This window comes from Osmia bicornis, chromosome 5 (assembly GCF_907164935.1).
Source record: "Osmia bicornis bicornis chromosome 5, iOsmBic2.1, whole genome shotgun sequence".
NCBI lineage: Eukaryota > Metazoa > Arthropoda > Insecta > Hymenoptera > Megachilidae > Osmia > Osmia bicornis.
In genome coordinates, this window is record NC_060220.1 from 10,155,874 (window position 1) to 10,178,099 (window position 22,226).

Sequence of the window (22,226 nt, forward strand, 5' to 3'; positions counted from 1 at the left end):
ATCCTGAATTATATTTTTAATCAATTGTATGGGTGACCTTCGTAAGCAGAAACCAAGTCGATATCTCATCGGGCCTAAGAGATATTGAAGAAATCCGTGTAAATAGATTTTAACCCTTTTTCCACACTTAAGGGTCGAATTTCTAAAAATACCTTCTTAGTGGGTGCTTACGTCATGAAAGGAATACACTACCCGAATTTCATGTTTCTAGGTTCAGGGGTTTGGGCTGGGTGTTGATGAGTCAGGACATTTGTCTTTATATATGTATATGTGTATATATATAGAATATAGATATAGATATAGATATAGATATAGATATAGATATAGATTAAATGCCCAGAATCGACACCTCGGCTGGATATTTGAAACATTAAATGCCCAGAATCGACACCTTGGCTGGATATATGCAACGTCTGGGTCCCAATGTTTGTTGCATATATCCAGCTTTTACTGTATTAGTAAAAAAGTTGTTTCCGAATATTTCGACAGCGTGATATTTCTATCAAAAACAAAAATCATATTCGCATTCATGTAATTCGTATTCGATTAATGTAAACGCGAGCCACAGTTTACAAAATAATGCGCTTTATACATATATGACACCCTGTAGATACTCAGGTCGAGACCCCCTACTGTGACATCGGTTACTTGACACTTGACGACTACGGTTTCTACACCGGGGATGGTTGTGTTAGTCGCGTCTGTATAGGCAAAATTCTACGTATTATGCCGAAAGTTTTTAATTAATATCTCCGAAACTACTGGGCTGATGTGGATACCGTTTTACATTTGGGGTTTTCTCCCTCCCCCTCTCGCCCCTCCAAAGCCAATGTCGATCGGCCACCGGGGCAATTCGAAACTACAGCCAATGTCTCTTTGTAGTTAAAATACAAGCTGCCACTGTGCTCTGGTGCCACTATTTGTAGATGCGTTCCATCAATCGAGCCCAGACATCGAGAAAAGTTCGTTATCCTGTTAAACTGTTCGCTTATAGCTCTCCATCTAGTTTCTGAATTCGGTTTCTACAACATACAGGGTGTTACCTGTAACATTACTCACGACTTTTCACCTGCTTTCAACCATCTGACAAAAAAAAGTTTAGAACAAGAGTTGCAGGGTATGAAGTGCACAATAGATATCAGTAACAAAAATTTCGAAAACTGTTTGTTTTCACGGCGAAGTCGAGGTCACCTTGGGTTTAACAAATAGGACCATATATTTTTTTTGTTTACCATATTTAAAGGACATTGAGACGAATTCAAATCACATATTACATGATATTTTTACTAACATATTACTTCATTTACAGAAGCGGAAATGTGAAATATTTAGCTTTTCGTCATATTTGGAAGTACGATCTTGTGTGGAAACAAGAGAAGACTAACGAAGAAACTGCAATGACGAAATAACGATGGCCAGCTCGTTCCCCGTACTTATTTCCACTTGATTTTTTTTATGGGGATATTTGCAGTCCGTTGTATATCAATCACCAATTAATAATATTAAAGAAATGCAAGAAAGAATTATCTCAGCATGCAGAGATGTAGATCCAGCAAGTCTATCTGCAGCAACGCATTCAAACTTCTATAAAAGAGCAGAATATTGCGTCGCAGAAGGCGGAATGCATTTCGAACATCTTATGTTCAAGTCGCGTGTTTACATTCAGTAATCTCTTCGGGGTCAAATAATGTTTACACTGTCAAAGTCAAATACGACGAAAAGCTAAATATTTCACATTTACACTTCTGTAAATATTAGTAAAAAATCATGTAATGTGTTTTGAATTCGTCTCAATGTTCTCTAAATATGGTAAACAAAAAAAATATATGGTCCTATTTGTTAAACCCAAGGTGACCTCGACTTCGTCATGAAAACAAACTGTTTTCGAAATTTTTTTTACTGATATCTACTGTGCACTTCATACCCTGCAACTCTTGTTGTAAATTTGTTTTTGTCAGATGGCCGTCAGTGGGTGAAAAATCGTGAATAACGTTACAAGTAACACCCTGTATACAAACCAAACAAGGAAACTATTAGTAACTACGGTATTAGATTTGTTTTTCGTGCTGTAATAAGGTATTTTTATATAAGGGAGCAATAAGATTAATAACAGCTTTCATTGCTTCTCAGAGTGGCACTAACCCTGACGAAGAATTATCTTACCATGAAACTTTTACTACTGATGATGGATCGCAGAAAGAGATTCCTCTAACCCCATTCAAACCCCCTACAAATCTAAAGCGTCTACGGAAAAGTGAGGATACAACAGTACAACAAGCGGTAAAATGCATGCAGCCTCTGTCTGAAGTAACTTCTGCCAGAGATGAGTATGCAGTATTTGGGGAACACGTAGCTAATAAAATGAGAAACTGTAAAAGGTCTCATTTAGAAATATCTATAGCCCACCACTACATCCATAACATTCCACTGCGTTTGGAAGTGGGAAAGTACATCGAAGAAATTCCGAAGTCAACTCCTTCGCCGCTTCTTTCTCCATTATCGTGCTCCTCACATTCCCCCAGCCCTTCAGTGTGAAACACACTTCTGCTTCAAACAGTGAATGTACTATTGGTACAAATATTAAAAATAACAGTGAAGATATTCATTCATTAACCAAGATTGTTCTTTTGCAAAATAGTATTTGTGGCCCTGAAAAGGGCCAATTGGTAGGTATTTTTCAACGAATTACTTTTTCGCTGCTGCTCTTGTAAATTTGGGAGACTTTGCTGTTTTTGGTTTTGGAGTTTTCGTCTTTGCTGCTGGCGCCTTTGTAGCTTTCTTTACTTTTGACAAATTCTTCGGTGGTGCTGCTGTCTTCTGTTTCAGAGATTCTGCTTTCTTAACAGCAGCAGTTTTAGCTTTCTTCGGAGAAGGTTTCTTGGTTTCTGTGGTTTGTTTAGTTACAGCAGCTGTTTCCTTCGGAACAGCCGCTTTTTTAGAACTCGTTAGCTTCTTTTGCGCAGGTTTCTTTTCAACTGCAGCAGATGCGGTCTTTTTCACGGAGCGTTTGGCTTTGCTGTTTGATTCGGAACCCTTCGAAGGTGTGGATAGCTTGAACGAGCCAGAGGCACCTTTTCCCTTGGTTTGCACCACCGCACCGGCAGTTACGGCAGTTTTTAAGTATCTCTTAATAAATGGCGCCATTTTTCCACCATCAACTTTATATGTCGTTGCTATGTATTTCTTGATAGCTTGAACTGACGATCCCTTGCGATCTTGTAACGCTTTGATAGCAGCATTCACCATATCTGCAGTTGGTGGATGCGACGATTTAGAACGTTGGGATTTTGTTTTCGATTTTGCAGACTTTTTTGGAGGCGACGGATTTTTTGCGGCATTTTCGACTGCCCCGGTGTTTCCAGAGTGGTTTTTCATCTCCATCTTATACAACTTATACAATAACTGTGTAAACACGATTTAGTAACAACTTTCACGATCTGTTCACAGAGTGCGCGGTCAACTCAGAAATTGAACTACTAGTAGAAGAGGCGCGGACCGCGAAGAGAGACCTCTTGTCTATTTCCCATACTACGTTGCTCAGAATTCCAGACCCGCATAGAAAGATTTGCGATTTATATAGTTATTTGCTCGATTCAAAGCACATATTATATATACAGGGTTTTAATTACTGTTAGTAGTTTGCAACAGTGTCGTTGAATGACGATTTTACATCCATTTTTAGCTGTTATATTTGCCTGAAGTGATAAAGTCCTATGGTTGTTGTTACTTAACTCTACACTGATCTTGGAAATTAAGCAAAAAATAGAAGAATATTTAACCCAAAACGATTTTTCATGCTAAAATAAACGTTGTAATGTTAAAACTATCAATTTGTGTGTACCAATCGTTAAGGGAGTTTTAATAATATCACAAATTCCATAAGTTTTACGTGGAAAGAAATACAATCATCAAGAAGACATAACACAAATGATTGACATTAAAGTTATTTGTACAATACCATTAATTTGATTAAAAACACTCAATTATGGACGACAATGTAAACGGGAATCTAAAAATTGATTTATTTAATAACTTTCTATCACATAAATTTGAATACTGGTCGAGAAGTTCTGGATCACTATACCTTGGTGCTTTGAAATAATATTGCAGGTTTATAAAAGTGTTTGTACACTACTGAACGTAATGCAATTTGAATTTTATTTAACATAAATGTTGATATTGTTAAAAAGTCTACTTGTCACTGACAAAATACAACATTTAAGTGTGAAGTATAATATTACGAAAGTTCGTGTGAGCACAATGAACTACACCTACCATTACATGGTTATCAAATGCTTCAACGTTAAAAGAAAATAATGTACCATAATATTGTAAGAAATAGAACTGAACAACGTAAGAAATTAATAGACCAAATATTTCTAGTGAAAAATAAAATCGGTGATTTCAGAGAGTTATGATGATTTGACAATATTGTTTTGGTGTTCCAGTACTGTAGTAATGAAACCAAATGAATGTATCGTAGTACGAATAATTATAAATCGAATGCAGTGTTAATCGTGTTATAGTTCTTACAATTAGTTCACTTTGACAAGCAACAAGGAAGCACCTCTGTTAGAATTTTAATGGTTTGAGGCGAAGTATTTTCTTTTAGTTTAGAGAAATACATGGAGATTTGTTTTGTAGAAATAAACACCAAAAGTTCGAGCAAAATAAATAAAAAGTTCCAATTCTATTCATTTACATGCTACAATGAATATAATTCCTGCTTGATAATTCTATGCTTCGGCCTCTAGAGGCGAGTCTTTCTATCCGAAAAACGCGGAATTATCAATCATCAGTGACGCATGACGTGTGCACATTGCTTACACTTTATTTATTTATGTAATACAGCTACAGCTACTAGTCATACGACGCTCATTTGTTTATGTGACGCAGGTACTCATTCACAACCTATTCATTTTGGTAAAGTTCCAAATGTCCCCGGTCGCCTATCAAGATGAAATTTTGAGGGGGAGGGGACCCCAAATATAAAGTGATATCTTCGGCTTCCTATTAGTTTCCGAGATATTAATTAAAAACTTTCGGTACAATACATAGAATTTGTCTTATACAGACGTAATTAACCCAACCGTCTTCGCTTTATATTTGGGGTGGTCTACCTGCTCCCAACCAACCCTCCAAATTTCATGTCGATCCGCGACTTTATCTTATATGAAAAATACTGGTTTTACTCAAAATAATATAATAGACCAGATGCCATCGGGCCCAAAGACCTGTAACTTTTTATACACTAAGGACGTGGGTAATAAACCGTACGCAATCCAGGTTTCTTTTGTTCTTAAGTGAATAACGGATTTTCTGCCATGTCCTCACGAGTTTTTCCTCACTTCGAGTTCGATTATCAAAGCGTAAAGACGTCCTTCCGTGCCAAAAAATAAAGCAAAGTTAAAAAGGAATTCATAGTGTTTATTATTTTGTGGCAATTTATTCTAGTTTTTTAACCGACTTCGAAAATATATATTTATATATATATAGAACTACGCATTCAGAACATAAATCCTTCGATTAAGCACGAGATATTAATGTCTAATAATGTCTAGATTTTGAGATATTTTGCTCATAGACTTTAAAAATATAGTTTTGAGAAAAACGCGTTTAAAACTGACGAACTCAACAGTATCATGTCGAAAGTCGCACTGTTTTGTTTTGTTGCAAGTTTTCTTGAAAGCATTTGTTGTCGGTTGTTCTTTGTCTGTCGTAGAGTAACACTGACAATTATTCATTATTGAGAATTAGAAGCTTTAACGACGTGTTTTAGTCATAGTTGACATGTTTAGTCAACAGTAACGGTTAAAATACCCTGAGGTGCAAGTATATGTTGGATACCGTCATAGATTAAGCAAATATTTTTACTCTTCGCGTTTCAGTTAAGATCAGGAAACTCTAAATTCTGTCTCCAGCTGCACTATCTTCTATATAAATACAATTACGCATACGACCCTTGAATTCCTTATTCACCATCCCTGAATCATACGCGTGACCCTTCGAACCTCATTAATATCCAAAAATTCCTATTGGTTCTAATCCTCATTCCCACCACTTTCAAAATCAGACTTTCAACTTTTTAAAAACAGTACAAGAACACTTTTCCTTCAGAATCAAAATACGAATCAGAGTCAGAAATAGATATGTGTAGTCACGTAAGAAAGAATCGCTAGCAGTAGAAAATTACTTTAAGTGTCTAATGTAAGAATTAGTATAGTAAGTTTAATAAAATATTTATTAAACATCGGAATCTAACAACCTTATGTTTAGCTAGGTTGGTCGTCCTGTTTTGTAATGTAGAATGTTTACAGGACGTATTTCAGGCATTCGCAGGGATTATCAAATGTCTGTAAAATATCCTCAACATCTGGAGCAGATATCTGTAGAATGTTTCACCGATGCTTCTGTGCTATCTGGGTTTAGGTTATGTCACAGATAATATTTTCTTCAGTATTATTAATGGTAAAACTGTTGATCCACTATATTGATGTGTTACACCGTTCAGGATAAGATGACAAATTTTATAAATCTTATAAATTAAGAAAAACAAACTACATCATTGATCGTTCCATTGGATGCTACACTATATACAGTGCGCAAGTCAAACAGTAATCGCGGAGAAGCATTGAAAGTGTAGATTTTAAATTAAAATAACATGATCAAATAGTTTAGCAAATGCTACAATTAGTATGGTTACTTTTGGTAATTATAATGTTCGACATAATTATGCGAAAACAGCTGTGAGAATTTTCATTAATATCATATATCACGGAGTAAAAATTAAGAAAATGTCAGAAAGGAGGGTGGTTTACGTAATAAAAATTGTTGGCCCTTAAAAGGACCGATTGGAGAAACATGTAGCGGCGTTTACTTCGAACTGGTGTATTTAGTAACCGCTTTGGTGCCTTCAGAAACAGCGTGCTTCGCTAATTCACCAGGCAACAAAAGTCTGACAGCAGTTTGGATCTCCCGGGATGTGATGGTCGATCGCTTATTATAATGCGCTAGGCGTGAAGCTTCAGCAGCAATTCGCTCAAATACATCATTCACGAAACTGTTCATGATGCTCATCGCTTTGCTGGAAATTCCAGTGTCAGGATGGACTTGCTTCAGCACTTTGTAGATATAGATTGCATAGCTTTCCTTCCTCCTCCTCTTCTTTTTCTTATCAGTCTTGCTGATATTCTTTTGAGCTTTTCCAGCTTTCTTCACAGCTTTTCCACTTGCTTTAGGAGGCATTTTCACAATGATTTTATACACTCAAACACGCTACGACAGTGAAAATCCACTTCTGAATGTCGGAACCAAGTGAAGGCGCTGTATATATGGTGTGAAAGGACAGCCGAGGGCGCACCAATCACGTGCGAGCTGCCGTCTCATTGGTCGACTCGAACCGTAACGGATAGCTATATAAACGGAGCTCTACCTCCAAAACCGTACTTTGCTTTTGAATCTATTGAGGTTCGTTTCGTTTTTTGTTTTTAAAGTTGCTAAAAAAATGTCTGGCCGTGGCAAAGGTGGGAAAGCTAAGGGAAAGGCGAAATCCCGTTCCACTCGGGCAGGACTCCAATTTCCTGTTGGTCGTATTCATAGACTTCTGAGGAAAGGAAATTACGCCGAACGTGTTGGTGCAGGAGCACCAGTATACCTTGCAGCCGTAATGGAATATCTAGCAGCTGAAGTATTAGAGTTAGCTGGCAATGCTGCTCGTGACAATAAAAAGACCAGGATTATTCCTCGACATCTTCAATTGGCCATCCGTAATGACGAAGAATTAAATAAATTACTGTCGGGTGTCACTATCGCTCAAGGTGGTGTATTACCGAACATTCAAGCAGTACTGTTGCCAAAGAAAACCGACAAGAAAACGTAATTCTACAAAGAATTAATCATACAAATGGCCCTTTTCAGGGCCACAAAATATTTTAATACGAAAGAATCTCGATCTGTTCATTGATTTTAGTCAACTTGTGAAATAAATTTTAAAAAATAATATTGAAAAAGTGAATTTTATTGCACTTTTTTAAAGTAGCTCAATATTATTTCAGATCACTTCACTTTTATCAATAAAACAATCGAATGTTTCGTGGGTAGCTGAAAATTGGGAAAATACAAGTACTAAAACACCATTTTAAAGAGCTACAGTATTGCCTCGAAATAAACAACTCGCTATTCTTTCTTCTTTGTTTGAGGTGGCCCGCCAAGTTAGAGATCGGTGAAAGCGAGAAGCCAATGTTTTGGGTAATAAATTGTCACGCTCGACTGAGCACTGACATAGGTTAGTAAAAGGATGGTATATATATATAAATAATGCTTTCTCATTCTGGTATATTTGCCTCGAAATAAGCGAAATAGTGCGAGAATGAGAGGGCATGCTATATTTTATCCTTGTTCAAAAAATAACATCGCTGCTCGGCCGATCACTTTATGATTTGCCGCTACTTCGGATCTCACTTGTTTCTCGTGTTCTCGATCGTCCCGTTTCGAGAACAAAGTCAAGCCGAATAGCATACCTGCTTCGTAATAAGCAACTGCTCGGTCCCGAGCGGGTTGCTTATTTCGAGGCAATCCTGTATACCATGCACAAATTCTTGCCGTAGCGGGCCTGTATTCCAAACATCTGACCCAGGTGGTTGATACAGATGTTTTATTTTAAGTAAGAAAGGAACCCATATACTATAGGGCCTATAGTCAGCGTGCTGTACGGTCGAATTGGAATGTCTGAGCTCCATACTACCTGCAATGATAAGTAGGGTAAGAAAGGACGTCAAAATCCTGCCAAGGGAAATACTTGCAGGTAACTCTCTCCCTCTATAAAATTCTGTTGTCCCGTTGGTGTAGTAGCCGCAGGTATAGACGTGTACTACATACCTTCAAATCATGCATACGACTGGAATTTAATACAGTGAATGCTACTACACCGTATTCCGCGTCAATAAGACGTGTTCGCATTCCAGATAAGGGTGATTCTCTCGCAACGTTAACCAACGGCGATACTACCTGCTTTTCAGTGAATTTGTAGAAAAGGAACTCCCCTAACTAATTGCGACAAAGTAAGACAGGGATATCGAATATCACTGTGTCTCATACTATCGTATTTTGTTTCCGTCCTCGAGCCTTCCGAGGGAGTTGTGCTTTCTACTGATGCGCGGACAATACATTGAGTCTCATTGAATCTGTCTAGGCGTGTGTCTCTAACACATATTCACGCTTGCAGCCAATAGGCGAGGGACATATGAACAGGGGGCTACAGCCAAACGGCTGCCGGCGTGATTCACACGCCGCGACAGATTCAATGAAACTCACACGATTACGAACGATCAATATATAAGTACTCATAGTTTTTCGCGAATATCTCAAAAACTAAGCGAGTTCGATATATAGGTTAGAGAAAAAAAATTATTTAAAATGTCGAATTTTACAGTTGTCTACTATCTATTCTGTAGTTTAGAGTTCAGTCGTTGAAACTAATACAGAAAGAGAGATATTCCCGTTGTGGATGACTTCTCACTTCTCACTTGCACATCGCGAAAGGTGGGGAGAATGAGTCTCGGATGGAGGACGAGAAAGACGGCGTCAGGCACGCATACAAGCCCCCCCCCCCCCCTGATACATACTAAAAAGACGGGGAGCGAAGTTGTGATCTCTTTTTCGTCAGGAGATTCTGGCTTTTAAGATACATTCTCAAGCTTTGCTTTTATGTACTAGAAAAATCTCCGGATTGATAGAAAAAAAAAGAAATGAAAGAAGTAATTTGTGTGCTTTGCTTCTTCCCTACCTAGGCCACATTGCTAGCACAGGCAAGGCAAGGACCCCAAACATTCAGGCCAGCTACGTGTCTATCTTTTCTTGTCAGTTACCGCTTTAGGAAATACAGGACAATCGTAAAATCATTTACACAAGAGTTTCGAGAACATAAGAATTTGGAGACTCATTCATGACGGTACGATGCAAACTCGGAATTAGTGTTTCTCATTCTGTGTAAGGTACTGCACATTTCAAACAATTTCAGTTTCTTAGACCGAATAAACTTAACTGGTCTAAACGTATCTTAGGCCTATGGTATGTAGAAGGTCCTAAATATTTTTTTTATAGAAACAAAGTATTCATGAAATAGAAGAAAAAAGTTCTAATGAACACCTGTCAAACAGTTCGTATATTATAAGTTATAACCAATGTTCTATTTAAATTGCAATACTCTGTAATGCTTCTGGTAATATCGATCATGATTACCACAGCGCCCGTAGCTTGTGGGATTTGCGCAGCGAACTTCTGATTGGGTAGAAGTAAAGTGGAGGGGAAAGTGGAGTTTCCGCTCTATAAAAGAGCCATGTTCTTGTTTCGAAACGTAGTTCCAAACATTTGATCGTTGAGTTACAATCGTTTGCGAGAAAAGTACAACATGACTGGTCGTGGAAAGGGAGGAAAAGGATTGGGAAAAGGAGGAGCAAAGCGTCATAGGAAAGTTCTTCGTGATAACATTCAGGGTATCACGAAGCCGGCCATTCGTCGTCTGGCCCGTCGTGGTGGAGTCAAACGTATTTCTGGCTTGATCTATGAAGAAACGCGAGGCGTTTTGAAGGTATTCTTGGAAAACGTTATCCGAGACGCTGTGACTTACACTGAGCACGCTAAGAGGAAAACTGTTACGGCTATGGACGTCGTCTATGCCTTGAAACGCCAAGGAAGAACCCTTTACGGTTTTGGCGGTTAAATTGTTATTCTACACTTCTGTTCGACAAAAACGGCCCTTTTCAGGGCCACCAAATTTTTCTTACGTATGAACACTGCGTTTGTTATTTTTCAACAGTCAATTTTGGCATTTTCATACCTTGTATCACTACTATGGTATATTTCTTTTTATGTATTAAGTGACTCCGTATAAAAAAGAAAAATATTCTGCATTGAAAATTTAAATTGATACATAATGTTACTAACGAAATATATAGATTTGAAATAAATAATAAATTGAAGTTCATAATATGACAGTTTTATTTTCTTTACCTGAAAAAATGAACGGTAGTATTAAACGTCTGCTGCAAAATGTATCTCAACAAAAACATCCTGTAAACAGGAGCCAAGTTCTTACGGCTGTAAAAAGTTGTGAGATCAAACTAACGATAAATACGGCCAAGTTCGTTAATTTAGAAATACCTCTTGCAATACTGAAAAAAGCTTTTGTGAAAATTAGGTTAAAAGAACGCTATTTAATTTTTGAAGAGTTACATGGAGGGATAAATTATTCAAACTTGGCCGTTACTTTTTAAATCAATGGCCATAAAAGGTGTTAGGTAACATAGCATTTAACAAGTATACGAAATTACATCTCTTCATCTGCCTCCAGTGCCGAGCTATAAGCCCCTTAAAAACGGCTAAGTTGTTTCGTGTAAAAGGAGGTATGTAGTGCGAGAACTTGGCTGGTGCACTATCGTGCACCTAGACAATGATGAAATTGCAATTGGTATGTGAGTACACTGAAGAAAAATATAAAATAACGATTTATGGTTATGCATTAGTGCAGTGGTTTTTTTACTCAGGGCGCTCTTTACAACAAATGAAGAAACTTCGGCGCACCTATTATATACATATATACATATATGCATATATTTTAGTAGCTAAAATATAACGGTTTGGGAACCACTGAAATATATAATATGTAATATTTTTTTATAAGCAAACTATCATTCAGATTAAACCAAGCAGTACACAAAAATTATGCAACATTTTATATTGTTTTTATTTTAATGATTTATATTGAGAATAGTATTTCATATTTTACTCATTTTTGATATAATTTTAATTATTTCACGACGTACCCAAATATTACTTCGCGGCGCACGGTGTGGGAACTACTGCATTACTGTGTAACATTGTACGAATTCAAGATAATTTTTTTACTTTTTAATACTGTATGTAATACGGCAGGCCTGGTCAAGTAGGGGAAAACCACTCCTGAAACACATGTACCGGTTCCCCTTCCAACGCTGCTCCTTCAAGTAAGATGGGACGGTTCCGACTAGGGATGTTCAATTCACCGGAAAGAATCGATTCTCGAATCGCTTCTGAATCGGAATGAGAGAATCGATTCCTTTAAAAAATCGAAACCAAAGAATCGATTCTGCAAGAATCGGTTTGAAAAAAATTGACTTTTTATGTTTCCTTTTTTATTTTCATTTTTGTAAACAGACTATTCCATACGATTCTTCTGTGCGGCATCGATTATTGTAAAGAATCGATCTTTTATTTTTTATATTTCGTGCTCTTACATCAAAAACAGGCGCTCCACATTGTTTGTATTTTAATCGCTATTCTTATATTTTTTTAGGAGTGAATGTGTTTTTATGGATCAGAAAAATCGATTCTTCTAAAAATCGATATAAAAAGTGAGAATTAATTCCCTAGAGCAGGCCTGTCCAAGTAGGGAAATTTACTCCTGGAACACATGTTTTGGGTCCGCTTCCAACGCTGCTCCTTCAAGTAAGATGGGACCGAGGAGACAATACCGCCGCTAGGAAAGACGGAGAGACGGTAGTCGGAACCGTTCCATCTTACTTGAAGGAGCAGCGTTGGAAGGGGACCCAAAACATGTGTTCCAGGAGTGGATTCCCCTACTTGGACAGGCCTGCCCTAGAGGGCAAAAAATCAATCTTCGATTCTCACATGAAAGAATCGATTATGGGGAAAATAGAATACCAAAGAATCGATTCAAAAGATCGATTTTTTTACCGAAAAAATCGATTTTCTAAATAATCGAATCGGAATTGAACATCCATAGTTCCGACTACCGTCTCTCCGAGAAGACAGTACCGCTGCTAGGAAATATGCTTTTCCTAATATTTTTAACGCTAAGCGCCCCAAGCATATTTCCTAGCGGCGGTACTGTCTGCTCGGAGAGACGATAGTCGGAACCGTCCCATCTTACTTGAAGGAGCAGCGTTGGAAGGGGAAGGAAAGCGTTGACCAGGCCTGCAATACGGGATAAGTTCTCTCGAAATGCTGCTTATTGATAGAATAGAAAGAACCTCTTGCAGACAGCTGAAGCTCTGTGAATTCTTTTCGAACAACACGACACTTTACAATGGCTATCGGTGTGTTGTTAGGTTTTCTTCTGAGAAAACCAGTACAAAAATTAATCGTTCTTAAATGGTTTTATTCTGATGGAGAGAAGTGCTGAATTTCTGTTACGCATATTGCCTCGTAGAATTCGGCTGAATGTTTATATAAAGATGCGATAGGGCCTCGTATAAACACAAGAGAGGCTTTTAGCGGTCGGTTCTCATTTGGCTGCAGAGTTAGTTCTCCCATGAAAATCATATTGAAAGGTGTCTCCTCCAAGAGCGTACACTAAAGGATTAATTATAAAAATACAAATAAAGGATTCATTTAATCATAACGCAGTTCCTAACAGCTGTACGGGTACGAAAAAACGGGAACCTTTAGCTACTTAGGAGGCATTCTATGGTGGCATCTGCGCACATTCGTTCCAGGCGTTCTATGTACCAAATCCCACACCCCGAATTTCGAAGCAGCCTTTCAGTTTGTCAATACTTAGGGTTTACCTTAATCCTCGTACTGACTTGTGCATTTTGTGTTAAAAAATCTCGACCTTCTTGAAACAACGACCATTTTATAAAATTAGAAGTTAATTACTTTTTATCATTTTCTGTTGAAATATTTGGTTAATACTTTTCACTTAAAACTTGTAGTTTTCTTCGAAATAAATGCCAAGCGTAGCAGTATACACTTGGAGTTCTTATATTTTATATTGAAAATATTTCCCTTAATCTGATACGATTTTTGAAAGATTAAAGTTACATTTTATAATGATATTGGCATAGATAGTGTGTATCTGAAAATCTAATAAATTGATCACGAAAGTGTTCTTCATTTGAAAAAGAATTGGGCCCTGAAAAGGGCCGATTGTTATAAAAGTCGGAACTTTAAACCTAAGCTCTTTCTCCACGAATACGTCGAGCAAGTTGAATGTCCTTTGGCATAATTGTAACTCGTTTGGCATGGATAGCGCACAAGTTGGTGTCCTCGAAAAGTCCAACAAGGTAAGCTTCGCTGGCTTCTTGTAAAGCCATCACAGCAGAACTTTGGAAACGAAGATCCGTTTTGAAGTCTTGTGCTATTTCACGGACGAGACGTTGAAAAGGTAATTTACGGATTAAGAGTTCCGTACTCTTTTGGTATCTTCGAATTTCTCTGAGAGCTACAGTTCCAGGCCTGTAGCGATGAGGTTTCTTTACTCCTCCAGTTGCAGGCGCACTTTTACGAGCAGCTTTGGTAGCCAGCTGTTTCCGTGGAGCCTTTCCACCGGTAGATTTACGAGCGGTTTGCTTAGTACGAGCCATGTCGCTAAGTATGCTTCGTTCAAACTCCGAAACTAAAGTGACGCGACGAAAATTTCGTTTTCTATATATGCTTATTGAGCGGAATTCCCTCTCCACTCTGATTGGTTATTGTTCGTGTGATGGGGAGAGCATAGTAGCGATTGGAGGAGGAAGGATAGCTGGTACTGCTACAGGGTGATTCTCTCGCTACACAAAAGCCGTGCCGCACAATGGAACCCCTGCTGTTCCGTTCCTTGCTTCGTCTCAGCCATAAACACACATAGAGCAGTTTTGGGTCCGGCGATATGACCCCTGGGTCTCTTTACCCGCAAAAATAGCAGGATTTGATTGTGCGGCACGGCTTTTGTCTTGCGTAGCGAGAGAATCACACTGTATATAGCAGTTCAACTTTGAAGAAAGATCACATTTTTCATTTTTTCATTTCAAGACTTGTAATGGTACGATCTGAAACTGATGTAACTAGATCAGTAACCTCTCAAAAATCTAATAGTAATAAATTAGATACAACTGCATCAAAAGTGATCGAAATTAATAAAAATGCTGAATTAAGTCCTGAACTTAATAAATCTGCGATAGGAACAAATACACACAATGAATCTTATAATAATAATAGTAATAGTAATTATAACAATAATAATAATGGAAAAAGGCAAATGTCTCCCGAATTAAGGAGGAGTGAGAGGATTAAACATCGTCCATCTCTTTCTTACGATGAAAGTGAAATGCCAGATGATTATCTTTTGTCTGCTTAATCCATAGTTTGCGAAATTCCTAAATCATATCATGAGATTAAAAATAGGGATGATAAAATTAAATGGTAACAGGCTATTAAAAATGAAATCGATTCTTTTTTGATTAACAATACATGGAATATAGTACCAAAGCGTGATAATAAAAATATTGTTGATGTAGGTGCTTGAAGCTCGTCTTGTTGCACAAGATTTCAGTCAACAATATTTAATAGAGTATAATGAAATGTTTGCACCTATTGCAAGAATTTCAAGTTTTAGATTTATTCTGACATTTGCTAATCAGTTTGATTTATTAGTACATCATATGGATGTAAAGACAGTCTTTCTAAATGGTATGTTGAAAGAAGAAATTTACATGAGAGTTCCTGAAGGAATTAAATGTAGCAATAATAAAGTATGTAGATTAAATTAAGCGTTATATGGACTCAAACAAGCAGTAAGGTGCTGGTTTGAGGTTTTTGAACAATCGCTCAAAGAAAAAGATTTTAAAAATTCTTCTGTTGACAGATGCATCTACATGTTAGATAATGGAGATGTATTTCGAAACATATATGTCGCGCTTTATGTAGACGATTTAGTAATAGCTACTGCTGATATTGAAGTAATGCATAGTTTCAAAAACTATATCAAAAGTAAATGCATGAATGATTTAAAAGATATAAAAGACTTTTCTTAGGCAGTAAAATTGAAAGAAAAAGGAATGAAATATGTATGGATCAAAGCGCATGTATTAAAACAATCTTAAAAAAGTTCAATATGTCAGATTGTAAGGCAGTTAGACCCCCCCTCGAAAATAAATTAGATAACATGGCATTGAATTCCGATGAGGAATATGAGGCTCCTTGCCGAAATCTTTTCGGATGTCTAATGTACGCGATGCTGTGCACCAGACCTGATCTGAGTACAGCTGTAAATATACATATTGAGTAGATATCTAACTAAGAATAATAAAAAACTTTGGCAATGTTTAAAGCGGGTATTTAGATATCTTAAAGGATCCATGCACATAAAATTGACCTATATCAAAGGTGATTATAATGATCTTCTATGCGGTTATGTTGATTCTGATTGGGAAGGAAGTGATAAAAATGATAGAAAGAGTACCACAGGCTATTTATTTAAATTATTCGAACGATGTACAATATGCTGGTCTACTAATTGTTAGTAAAAATGTTTCTCTATCGTGTGATATGATTAGATTTTCTCCTAGATTGTTAGTTTTTGAAATATAACAAAAAATATCAGCAGACGTTCCTGCGATCCAGCAGGCGTCTCTTCCACTTCCATAATTATTTAAACATATCTACATGTTTGTAATGTAGTAACAATTTATATCACTTTATTCTGTAGATTCTACAGAATTATTGCGTGAAAAAAGAACCTGAGTATCTGCTAAAGCATAAATCTTTTCCCGTACCAACTTGAGCATTTTGTCCGAACGAATGCTCTCGGCGAACGAACGTTCGTTCGGGTGAAATTTCTTCGTTCTCTCGAGCATCGCATTCGTGCGTACAAAGTCGTACTTCGGCTGTTCGCGCAAACCTTTCTACCTGGGGTACCGTAAACCTTTCTATCTGGGTTCTATGTAGAAAGGTTCTTTCTACCGTAAACCAGTCGAAGTCAGAATGTCGACAGGAACAGATGTCACGATCGCTAGTGCAGCGTATATTGTTATGAACACAATAATTAAAAGAAAAAGAAGAAAAAATCAAGATAAACGATGATGGATTAGTCAGATATATAAAAATAGAGCAACCTCTAGTGGTAAAAAACTAGTTAAAGATTTACAGATAGAAGCTGGTGGACATTTTACAAATTTTGTGCGGATGTCATCGGAAGATTTTGAATTTTTAATAAACGCAATCGACCCCAAAATTCAAAAAAAACGACACCAGATTCAGAAAAGCTGTGACGGTGAAAGAACGCTTAGCTATAACGCTACGTTTTTTAACAACGGGAGATTCATATACGAGTCTTCAGTATCTATTTAAAGTATCCAAACAATTAATATCAGAAATTGTTCCGGAAGTATGTCAAGCGCTTGTTGAAATTTTAAAAGAACATATAAAGGTAAATGTACGTATTTAAAAATACTTATTTATTAATTTATTTAATGTATACATAGAGTTGCTTACTAAATAACACATCTTTAATGATAAATAATAAATTACAAATCTTTTTCGGTATTTAAAATATTAATGATCGCAGTTGAAATAGGTGAAGCCGGTTTCCTATGGAAATTCCTTGACGTTTCATGATTTTGGAAATGCTGAACGTAGGGAGTATGATAATGCTGAGTTGATGCAGCTACATCATACATCCCCATATCCGCCTCGAATAAAATTTTGTTAATAGCGTACTCCACTTGAGCACGTGTGCGAATGCTATAGCTTCGGAGCTTATTGGCAATATGTTTTGTATAAGTCTCGCACTCGTCCGGTTGCTCCTTTGATACTGATTGTTTTAAAATCTTGAATGCCTCCTCCAATCTCTCCTCGTCCCTTTTTTCGTAAGCTCGCTTACGACGTTTCGGAGGCACTGGAGTAGCAATTTCATTCGTATCCGTATTTTCGATCGGGTTTTTGTGGGGTATGGGCTGTTCTGCATTAATTTCCTTATTGCAGCTTTCCTACAAATTTAATTTGTTACATTACTTTTAAACATTTATGTGGTTGGAACAAATGTATATTTTTATTTTTATTTTTATTTTTCCAGATGCCATCATTGCCAAACGATTGGCTGGCAATTTCGCAAAAATTTGAAGACTTATGGAATTTCCCACATTGCATAGGATCAATGGATGGAAAGCATGTGGTATTGCAGGCACCTGCCAACAGTGGGAGCGATTTTTACAATTATAAATCACAATCCAGTATTATCTTATTTGCCATAGTTGATGCCGATTATAATTTCATATATGTCGATGTAGGATGTCAATGTTGAATTTCAGACGGCGGATGTTTTAAAAATTGCGAATTATCGAAAAAAATACGTACAAATACTTTGGGGTTACCAGAACCCAGATAGCACCGTACATCCCAGGGACGTCCGTTTCATGTCCAGATTATGTCCGAACGTCCAACGTCCATTTTGAACATCCTTGGGATGTCCACAAAACGTATATTTCGTATGTCCTAGGAACGTCCGTCTTGAAAGTCCTACGGACGTCCGTGGGGCCAACATTTCGTATGTCCTAGGAACGTTCGTCTTGAAAGTCCTACGGACGTCCGTAGGGCGAACGTTTCGTATGTCCTAGGAACGTCCGTCTTGAAAGTCCTACGGACGTCCGTGCGGCCAACATTTCGTATGTCCTAGGAACGTCCGTCTTGAAAGTCCTACGGACATAGATGAGACGTATGTCCAAAATAGGGTAGAATGACCCGTACGTCACCCGCGCGGCGAGAACGACCGAAGTTTGGGGCCTGCTGTTTTATGACAAGGCCTAAACAGAAAACAGATCCCGGGCGCTGACAAACGATTGGCGGAATTTCCAACTTGGGAATATGACGAACCACCATCGACACTTTTTCGTGAAACGTTGTTGCGACAAGACGTATAGCGAGTCTCCGTACACTTTGAGTGTGAATTTCAAGCGTTGACGATCGTCATATTACGAGTGAATATTAGTATTTCTTACTGGTGTTTATAGTGTGTTGACGAGTTTTTCTGCCATCTCAGGTAAGTGTCACTTTTTTCTTAATTAACTTAATTCCTTAATTTTTCTTAATAATAGGTAATTATGCCTTTTTTGAGACGACAACACATATGTTATTCGTATACGATGCATACCGATTTTTTATTTTTCTTTATGAAATGGTTGTGCGTACAATTCTATGTATAAATATATGAAAAACATGTAGTCGGTATCCATCATATGTTATTTTTTATATTTATTTGCTTCGAATTGAATATATTATTCAACTGAATTTCTGTAGTTTAGACGCAGCACAAACATCAAAAGTGTGCAAAGATAAGAAAGAAACGAAGGTGTCCATACAGTTTTGGCTAAGGAGAGCTGCGGAACGCAACAAGATCATTGTAAAAGATTTGTAGTAGAAATAATAAAATAAATAATAGATATGTAATAAAAATAAAGATTATAAAAAAAAGTACAGAAAACGTTTTGTAATTTTAAATGATCGGAAAACATTCCTTATATGGCTTTCAAGACGTTAGTATAGCGTTCTGCAACGTTTTGTAAACGTTCACACAACGTACAGAGAATGTTACTTTCGGACGTTCCGAATACGTTCCGTGTACGCTTTTCAAGACGTTAGTATAGCGTTCTGCAACGTTTTGTAAACGTTCACACAACGTACAGAGAATGTTACTTTAGGACGTTCAGAAAACATCCTGAGAATGTACGCACAGGACGTCCCCTGGACGTTCCACTTTTTAACAGGCACCTTCCTAGGATCTTTAAAGGACATAACCAGGACTTATAGGGGACATATGGATGTTAACGGGACATTCTCCGTACGTCCGAAACGTCCAGCATGGACGTTCGATGGACATACATGAAATGTTTCTGTGCTATCTGGGAAAAATCGGTCTTGCCAAATAGGACCAAAGAAATACCATACGTATTTCTTACAATTAGTGACAGGGCAATTGCTCTAAGCGAAAATTTAATGAAATCTTTCTCTGGTGCTTATAATAAGAAATCAGCCGAAAAGATTTTTAACTATCGACTCAGTAGAGTTCGACGAGTAGTTGAAAATGTGTTTGGAATTTCTTCGGCAGTATTTCGAGTATTGAGAAAACCAATGTTATTGGAGCCGAAAAAGGCGCAATTAATTGTACTGATGGTGGCGTATCTGCATAATTTTTTAAGGAGAAATAATAACACGCGTTCATTACACTCTCCTGCAGGGACGACTTTTGACTCAGAACAAAATAGAGTATTCGTCGAAGGTGATTGGAGACTAGAAACAAATCCAAATTCACTAATTTCAATAACAAACATTCCTCGGAGATCACCACTAACAAGTAAACCTACGGAAGTGTCAGACTCCGATTTTTCTGAAATTTGGATACGTGATAATACATGAAAAACTAAGGGACACGTATTTTTTTATCGGCGGAAAATATCTTTCGATAGAAGACGAAAATCGGCCTAGGTATGTTGGAAGAGGAATGAAAATTAGGGGGTGAACTACCCCTAAACTGACCAATTTCTTGCTGCACAAAATCAGTTTTGATCTGATCGAAATAAAATCTGTTAAAACTTCAAGAGGAAAGCTAATTATGAAACACATATTTTTTTTTTTATATAAATATTTTGGAGGTAAACAACTAAATTGCCGCGCTCGTTTGGCATTGCGCATGAAACTATATTTTTGAACTGTTATAAACAATTAATATTTGTAACATGTTTAATTCACTTCACATAACTAACAATAAATGACAAAAGTTGATCTCATTGTATTTTGAAAGTCCCATGTCGAGTTACTGTTTATTCAAGTAATTTTTCGAGTTTTCGTCCACTATATTGGATCCGCCATATTGAATTTTGAAAATCTGATTTCAGATTCGAATTCAGCAATATAAAAAACCAATATATTAAAAAGATCGAACAGTTAAAAAATATAGTTTCACAAGGTGTTCCATGCGCAATGCCAAACGAACGCGGCAATTTAGGAGTTGTTTACCCCCAAATATTTATATATAAAAAAAAAAATACGTGTTCCATAATTAGCTTTCCTCTTGAAGTTTCAACAGATTTTACTTCGATCAGATCAAAACTGATTTTTTACAGCAAGAAATTGGTCAGTTTAGGGGTAGTTCATCCCCTAATTTTCACTCCCCTTCCAACATACCTAGGCCGATTTTCGTCTTCTATCGAAAGATACTTTCATATCAAAAATCATCAAAATCGCTTCACTGGTCTCAAAGATATCGCAATTTTTCCATTTTACCCCCCATTTTCGAGGGGTCGTTTCACCCCCTAAATGTGTTTTACCGCCGATAAAAAAAATATGTGTCCCCTAGTTTTTCATGTATTATAACATATCCAAATTTCAGAAAAATCGGAGTCTGACACTTCCGTAGGTTTACTTGTAAGTGCTTAAGAAATTCGCGACGTGTTTAAAGAGTACTTTATTACTAATGGGCGTTTAGAATAGCAAGACGAATATGCATAAATTTTATAAATTGTACTATTTTTTACGTACCTTCTTTGTGTCTAACGTTGCTCGCGGTTCGTCTTTGTCTAATAAATAAAGCATTCGCTTGAAAGCGAACCACTTTGATATGTACACATCCTTACGAGCTGTCAATAAAGAATTACTTTGTATTAATTATAATTATATACAATATTTACACCTGATTGAACATAGAAATAAATAAATACCTTTTCCCTTTCCAATACTCCTTGCACCCTTTGCTTTTTCCCGGCGAAAAGACGCTAGCAAACTATTCATTTTTTGTTTCGCTTGACTGCTTTGCATTCCAAAAACTTTAGCAATAGCTTCCCACGCGTCAATTTTCTTATTTCGCGAATAATGAAATTCGTCTTTCAAATTCCACAGTATTGGGTACTTCTCATATTCATCAATGAGACGAAGTGCCATTTCGTTTGTCCACTCCATGTCGACTTTCCTCAAGAGAGCTTGTATCGACAACTGGCTACTCTCGTGTTGCTCGTCCATTTCAAAGTGAGTACGACCCGTTAGTGTGTTCGCGAAGGCCCCGAGCACGAACGAACGCTTTCCGACCGCTGTCGGTCAGTCAAAGGATGTTCGTGCGAACAAGCGCTCAGTGTGGACAGGTTTCTGGTAGTACGTCCGTTCCTGACGACATTCTTACCTCGACTGGTTTACGACACCCCAGGTAGAAAGGTTTGCGCGAACAGCCAGAGCACGATTTTGTACGCACGAATGCGATGCTCGAGAGAGCGAAGAAATTTCACCCGAACGAACGTTCGTGCGCCGAAAGCATTCGTTCGGGCAGAAATGCTGAAGTGAGTACGAGGCTTAAGAGGGTAGACACGGGTAATGTAGCGAGGTGACATTACCGGCAAAAATGGGCATAAACATGGGTTTACGCGCTTCCGTTATTCGTCCTTGTATGAGAACATTTAGGGCTGGGTGAAGGCTTATTCGAAAGAGGA

The 22,226-nt window shown here is 37.4% G+C and overlaps 6 protein-coding genes across 6 annotated transcripts; 2 read left to right on the forward strand and 4 right to left on the reverse strand.

Moving 5' to 3' along the window:
- Positions 1-384: 384 nt before the first annotated feature.
- On the reverse strand, positions 385-3,432 carry LOC114881453 (late histone H1-like). The gene has a single exon (XM_046285611.1). It carries the CDS (start codon positions 3,379-3,381, stop codon positions 2,686-2,688), a length of 696 nt encoding a protein of 231 aa, XP_046141567.1. The 5' UTR covers positions 3,382-3,432; the 3' UTR covers positions 385-2,685.
- Positions 3,433-6,838: 3,406 nt separating this feature from the next.
- LOC114881451 (histone H2B) lies at positions 6,839-7,283 on the reverse strand. Its single transcript, XM_029198253.1, has one exon. It carries the CDS (start codon positions 7,243-7,245, stop codon positions 6,874-6,876), a length of 372 nt encoding a protein of 123 aa, XP_029054086.1. The 5' UTR covers positions 7,246-7,283; the 3' UTR covers positions 6,839-6,873.
- A 184-nt stretch (positions 7,284-7,467) lies between these two features.
- LOC114881452 (histone H2A-like) lies at positions 7,468-7,916 on the forward strand. The gene has a single exon (XM_029198254.1). The coding sequence runs from the start codon at positions 7,505-7,507 to the stop codon at positions 7,877-7,879; it is 375 nt and encodes a 124-aa protein (XP_029054087.1). The 5' UTR covers positions 7,468-7,504; the 3' UTR covers positions 7,880-7,916.
- A 2,459-nt stretch (positions 7,917-10,375) lies between these two features.
- On the forward strand, positions 10,376-10,941 carry LOC114882247 (histone H4). The gene has a single exon (XM_029199133.2). The coding sequence runs from the start codon at positions 10,409-10,411 to the stop codon at positions 10,718-10,720; it is 312 nt and encodes a 103-aa protein (XP_029054966.1). The 5' UTR covers positions 10,376-10,408; the 3' UTR covers positions 10,721-10,941.
- Positions 10,942-13,927: 2,986 nt separating this feature from the next.
- LOC114882505 (histone H3) lies at positions 13,928-14,382 on the reverse strand. Its single transcript, XM_029199391.2, has one exon. It carries the CDS (start codon positions 14,361-14,363, stop codon positions 13,953-13,955), a length of 411 nt encoding a protein of 136 aa, XP_029055224.2. The 5' UTR covers positions 14,364-14,382; the 3' UTR covers positions 13,928-13,952.
- Positions 14,383-15,979: 1,597 nt separating this feature from the next.
- LOC123987836 lies at positions 15,980-21,765 on the reverse strand. Its single transcript, XM_046285987.1, has 4 exons — positions 21,468-21,765; positions 21,289-21,386; positions 17,434-17,744; positions 15,980-16,022 (listed from the first exon to the last, which is right to left on the reverse strand). Exons 1-4 carry the CDS (start codon positions 21,763-21,765, stop codon positions 15,980-15,982), a joined length of 750 nt encoding a protein of 249 aa, XP_046141943.1.
- Between the last annotated feature and the right edge of the window lie 461 nt (positions 21,766-22,226).

Bases quoted from the DNA above. Each gene is read 5' to 3' on its own strand.
- LOC114881453 (XM_046285611.1), bottom strand. From the start codon at position 3,381: ATGGAGATGAAAAACCACTCTGGAAACACCGGGGCAGTCGAAAATGCC.
- LOC114881451 (XM_029198253.1), bottom strand. From the start codon at position 7,245: ATGCCTCCTAAAGCAAGTGGAAAAGCTGTGAAGAAAGCTGGAAAAGCT.
- LOC114881452 (XM_029198254.1), top strand. From the start codon at position 7,505: ATGTCTGGCCGTGGCAAAGGTGGGAAAGCTAAGGGAAAGGCGAAATCC.
- LOC114882247 (XM_029199133.2), top strand. From the start codon at position 10,409: ATGACTGGTCGTGGAAAGGGAGGAAAAGGATTGGGAAAAGGAGGAGCA.
- LOC114882505 (XM_029199391.2), bottom strand. From the start codon at position 14,363: ATGGCTCGTACTAAGCAAACCGCTCGTAAATCTACCGGTGGAAAGGCT.
- LOC123987836 (XM_046285987.1), bottom strand. From the start codon at position 21,765: ATGGACGAGCAACACGAGAGTAGCCAGTTGTCGATACAAGCTCTCTTG. The intron at 21,387-21,467 runs GTATTTATTTAT...CTTTATTGACAG, and splicing joins GAGTATTGGAAAGGGAAAAG to CTCGTAAGGATGTGTACATA. The intron at 17,745-21,288 runs GTACGTAAAAAA...TTAAATTTGTAG, and splicing joins CAACGTTAGACACAAAGAAG to GAAAGCTGCAATAAGGAAAT.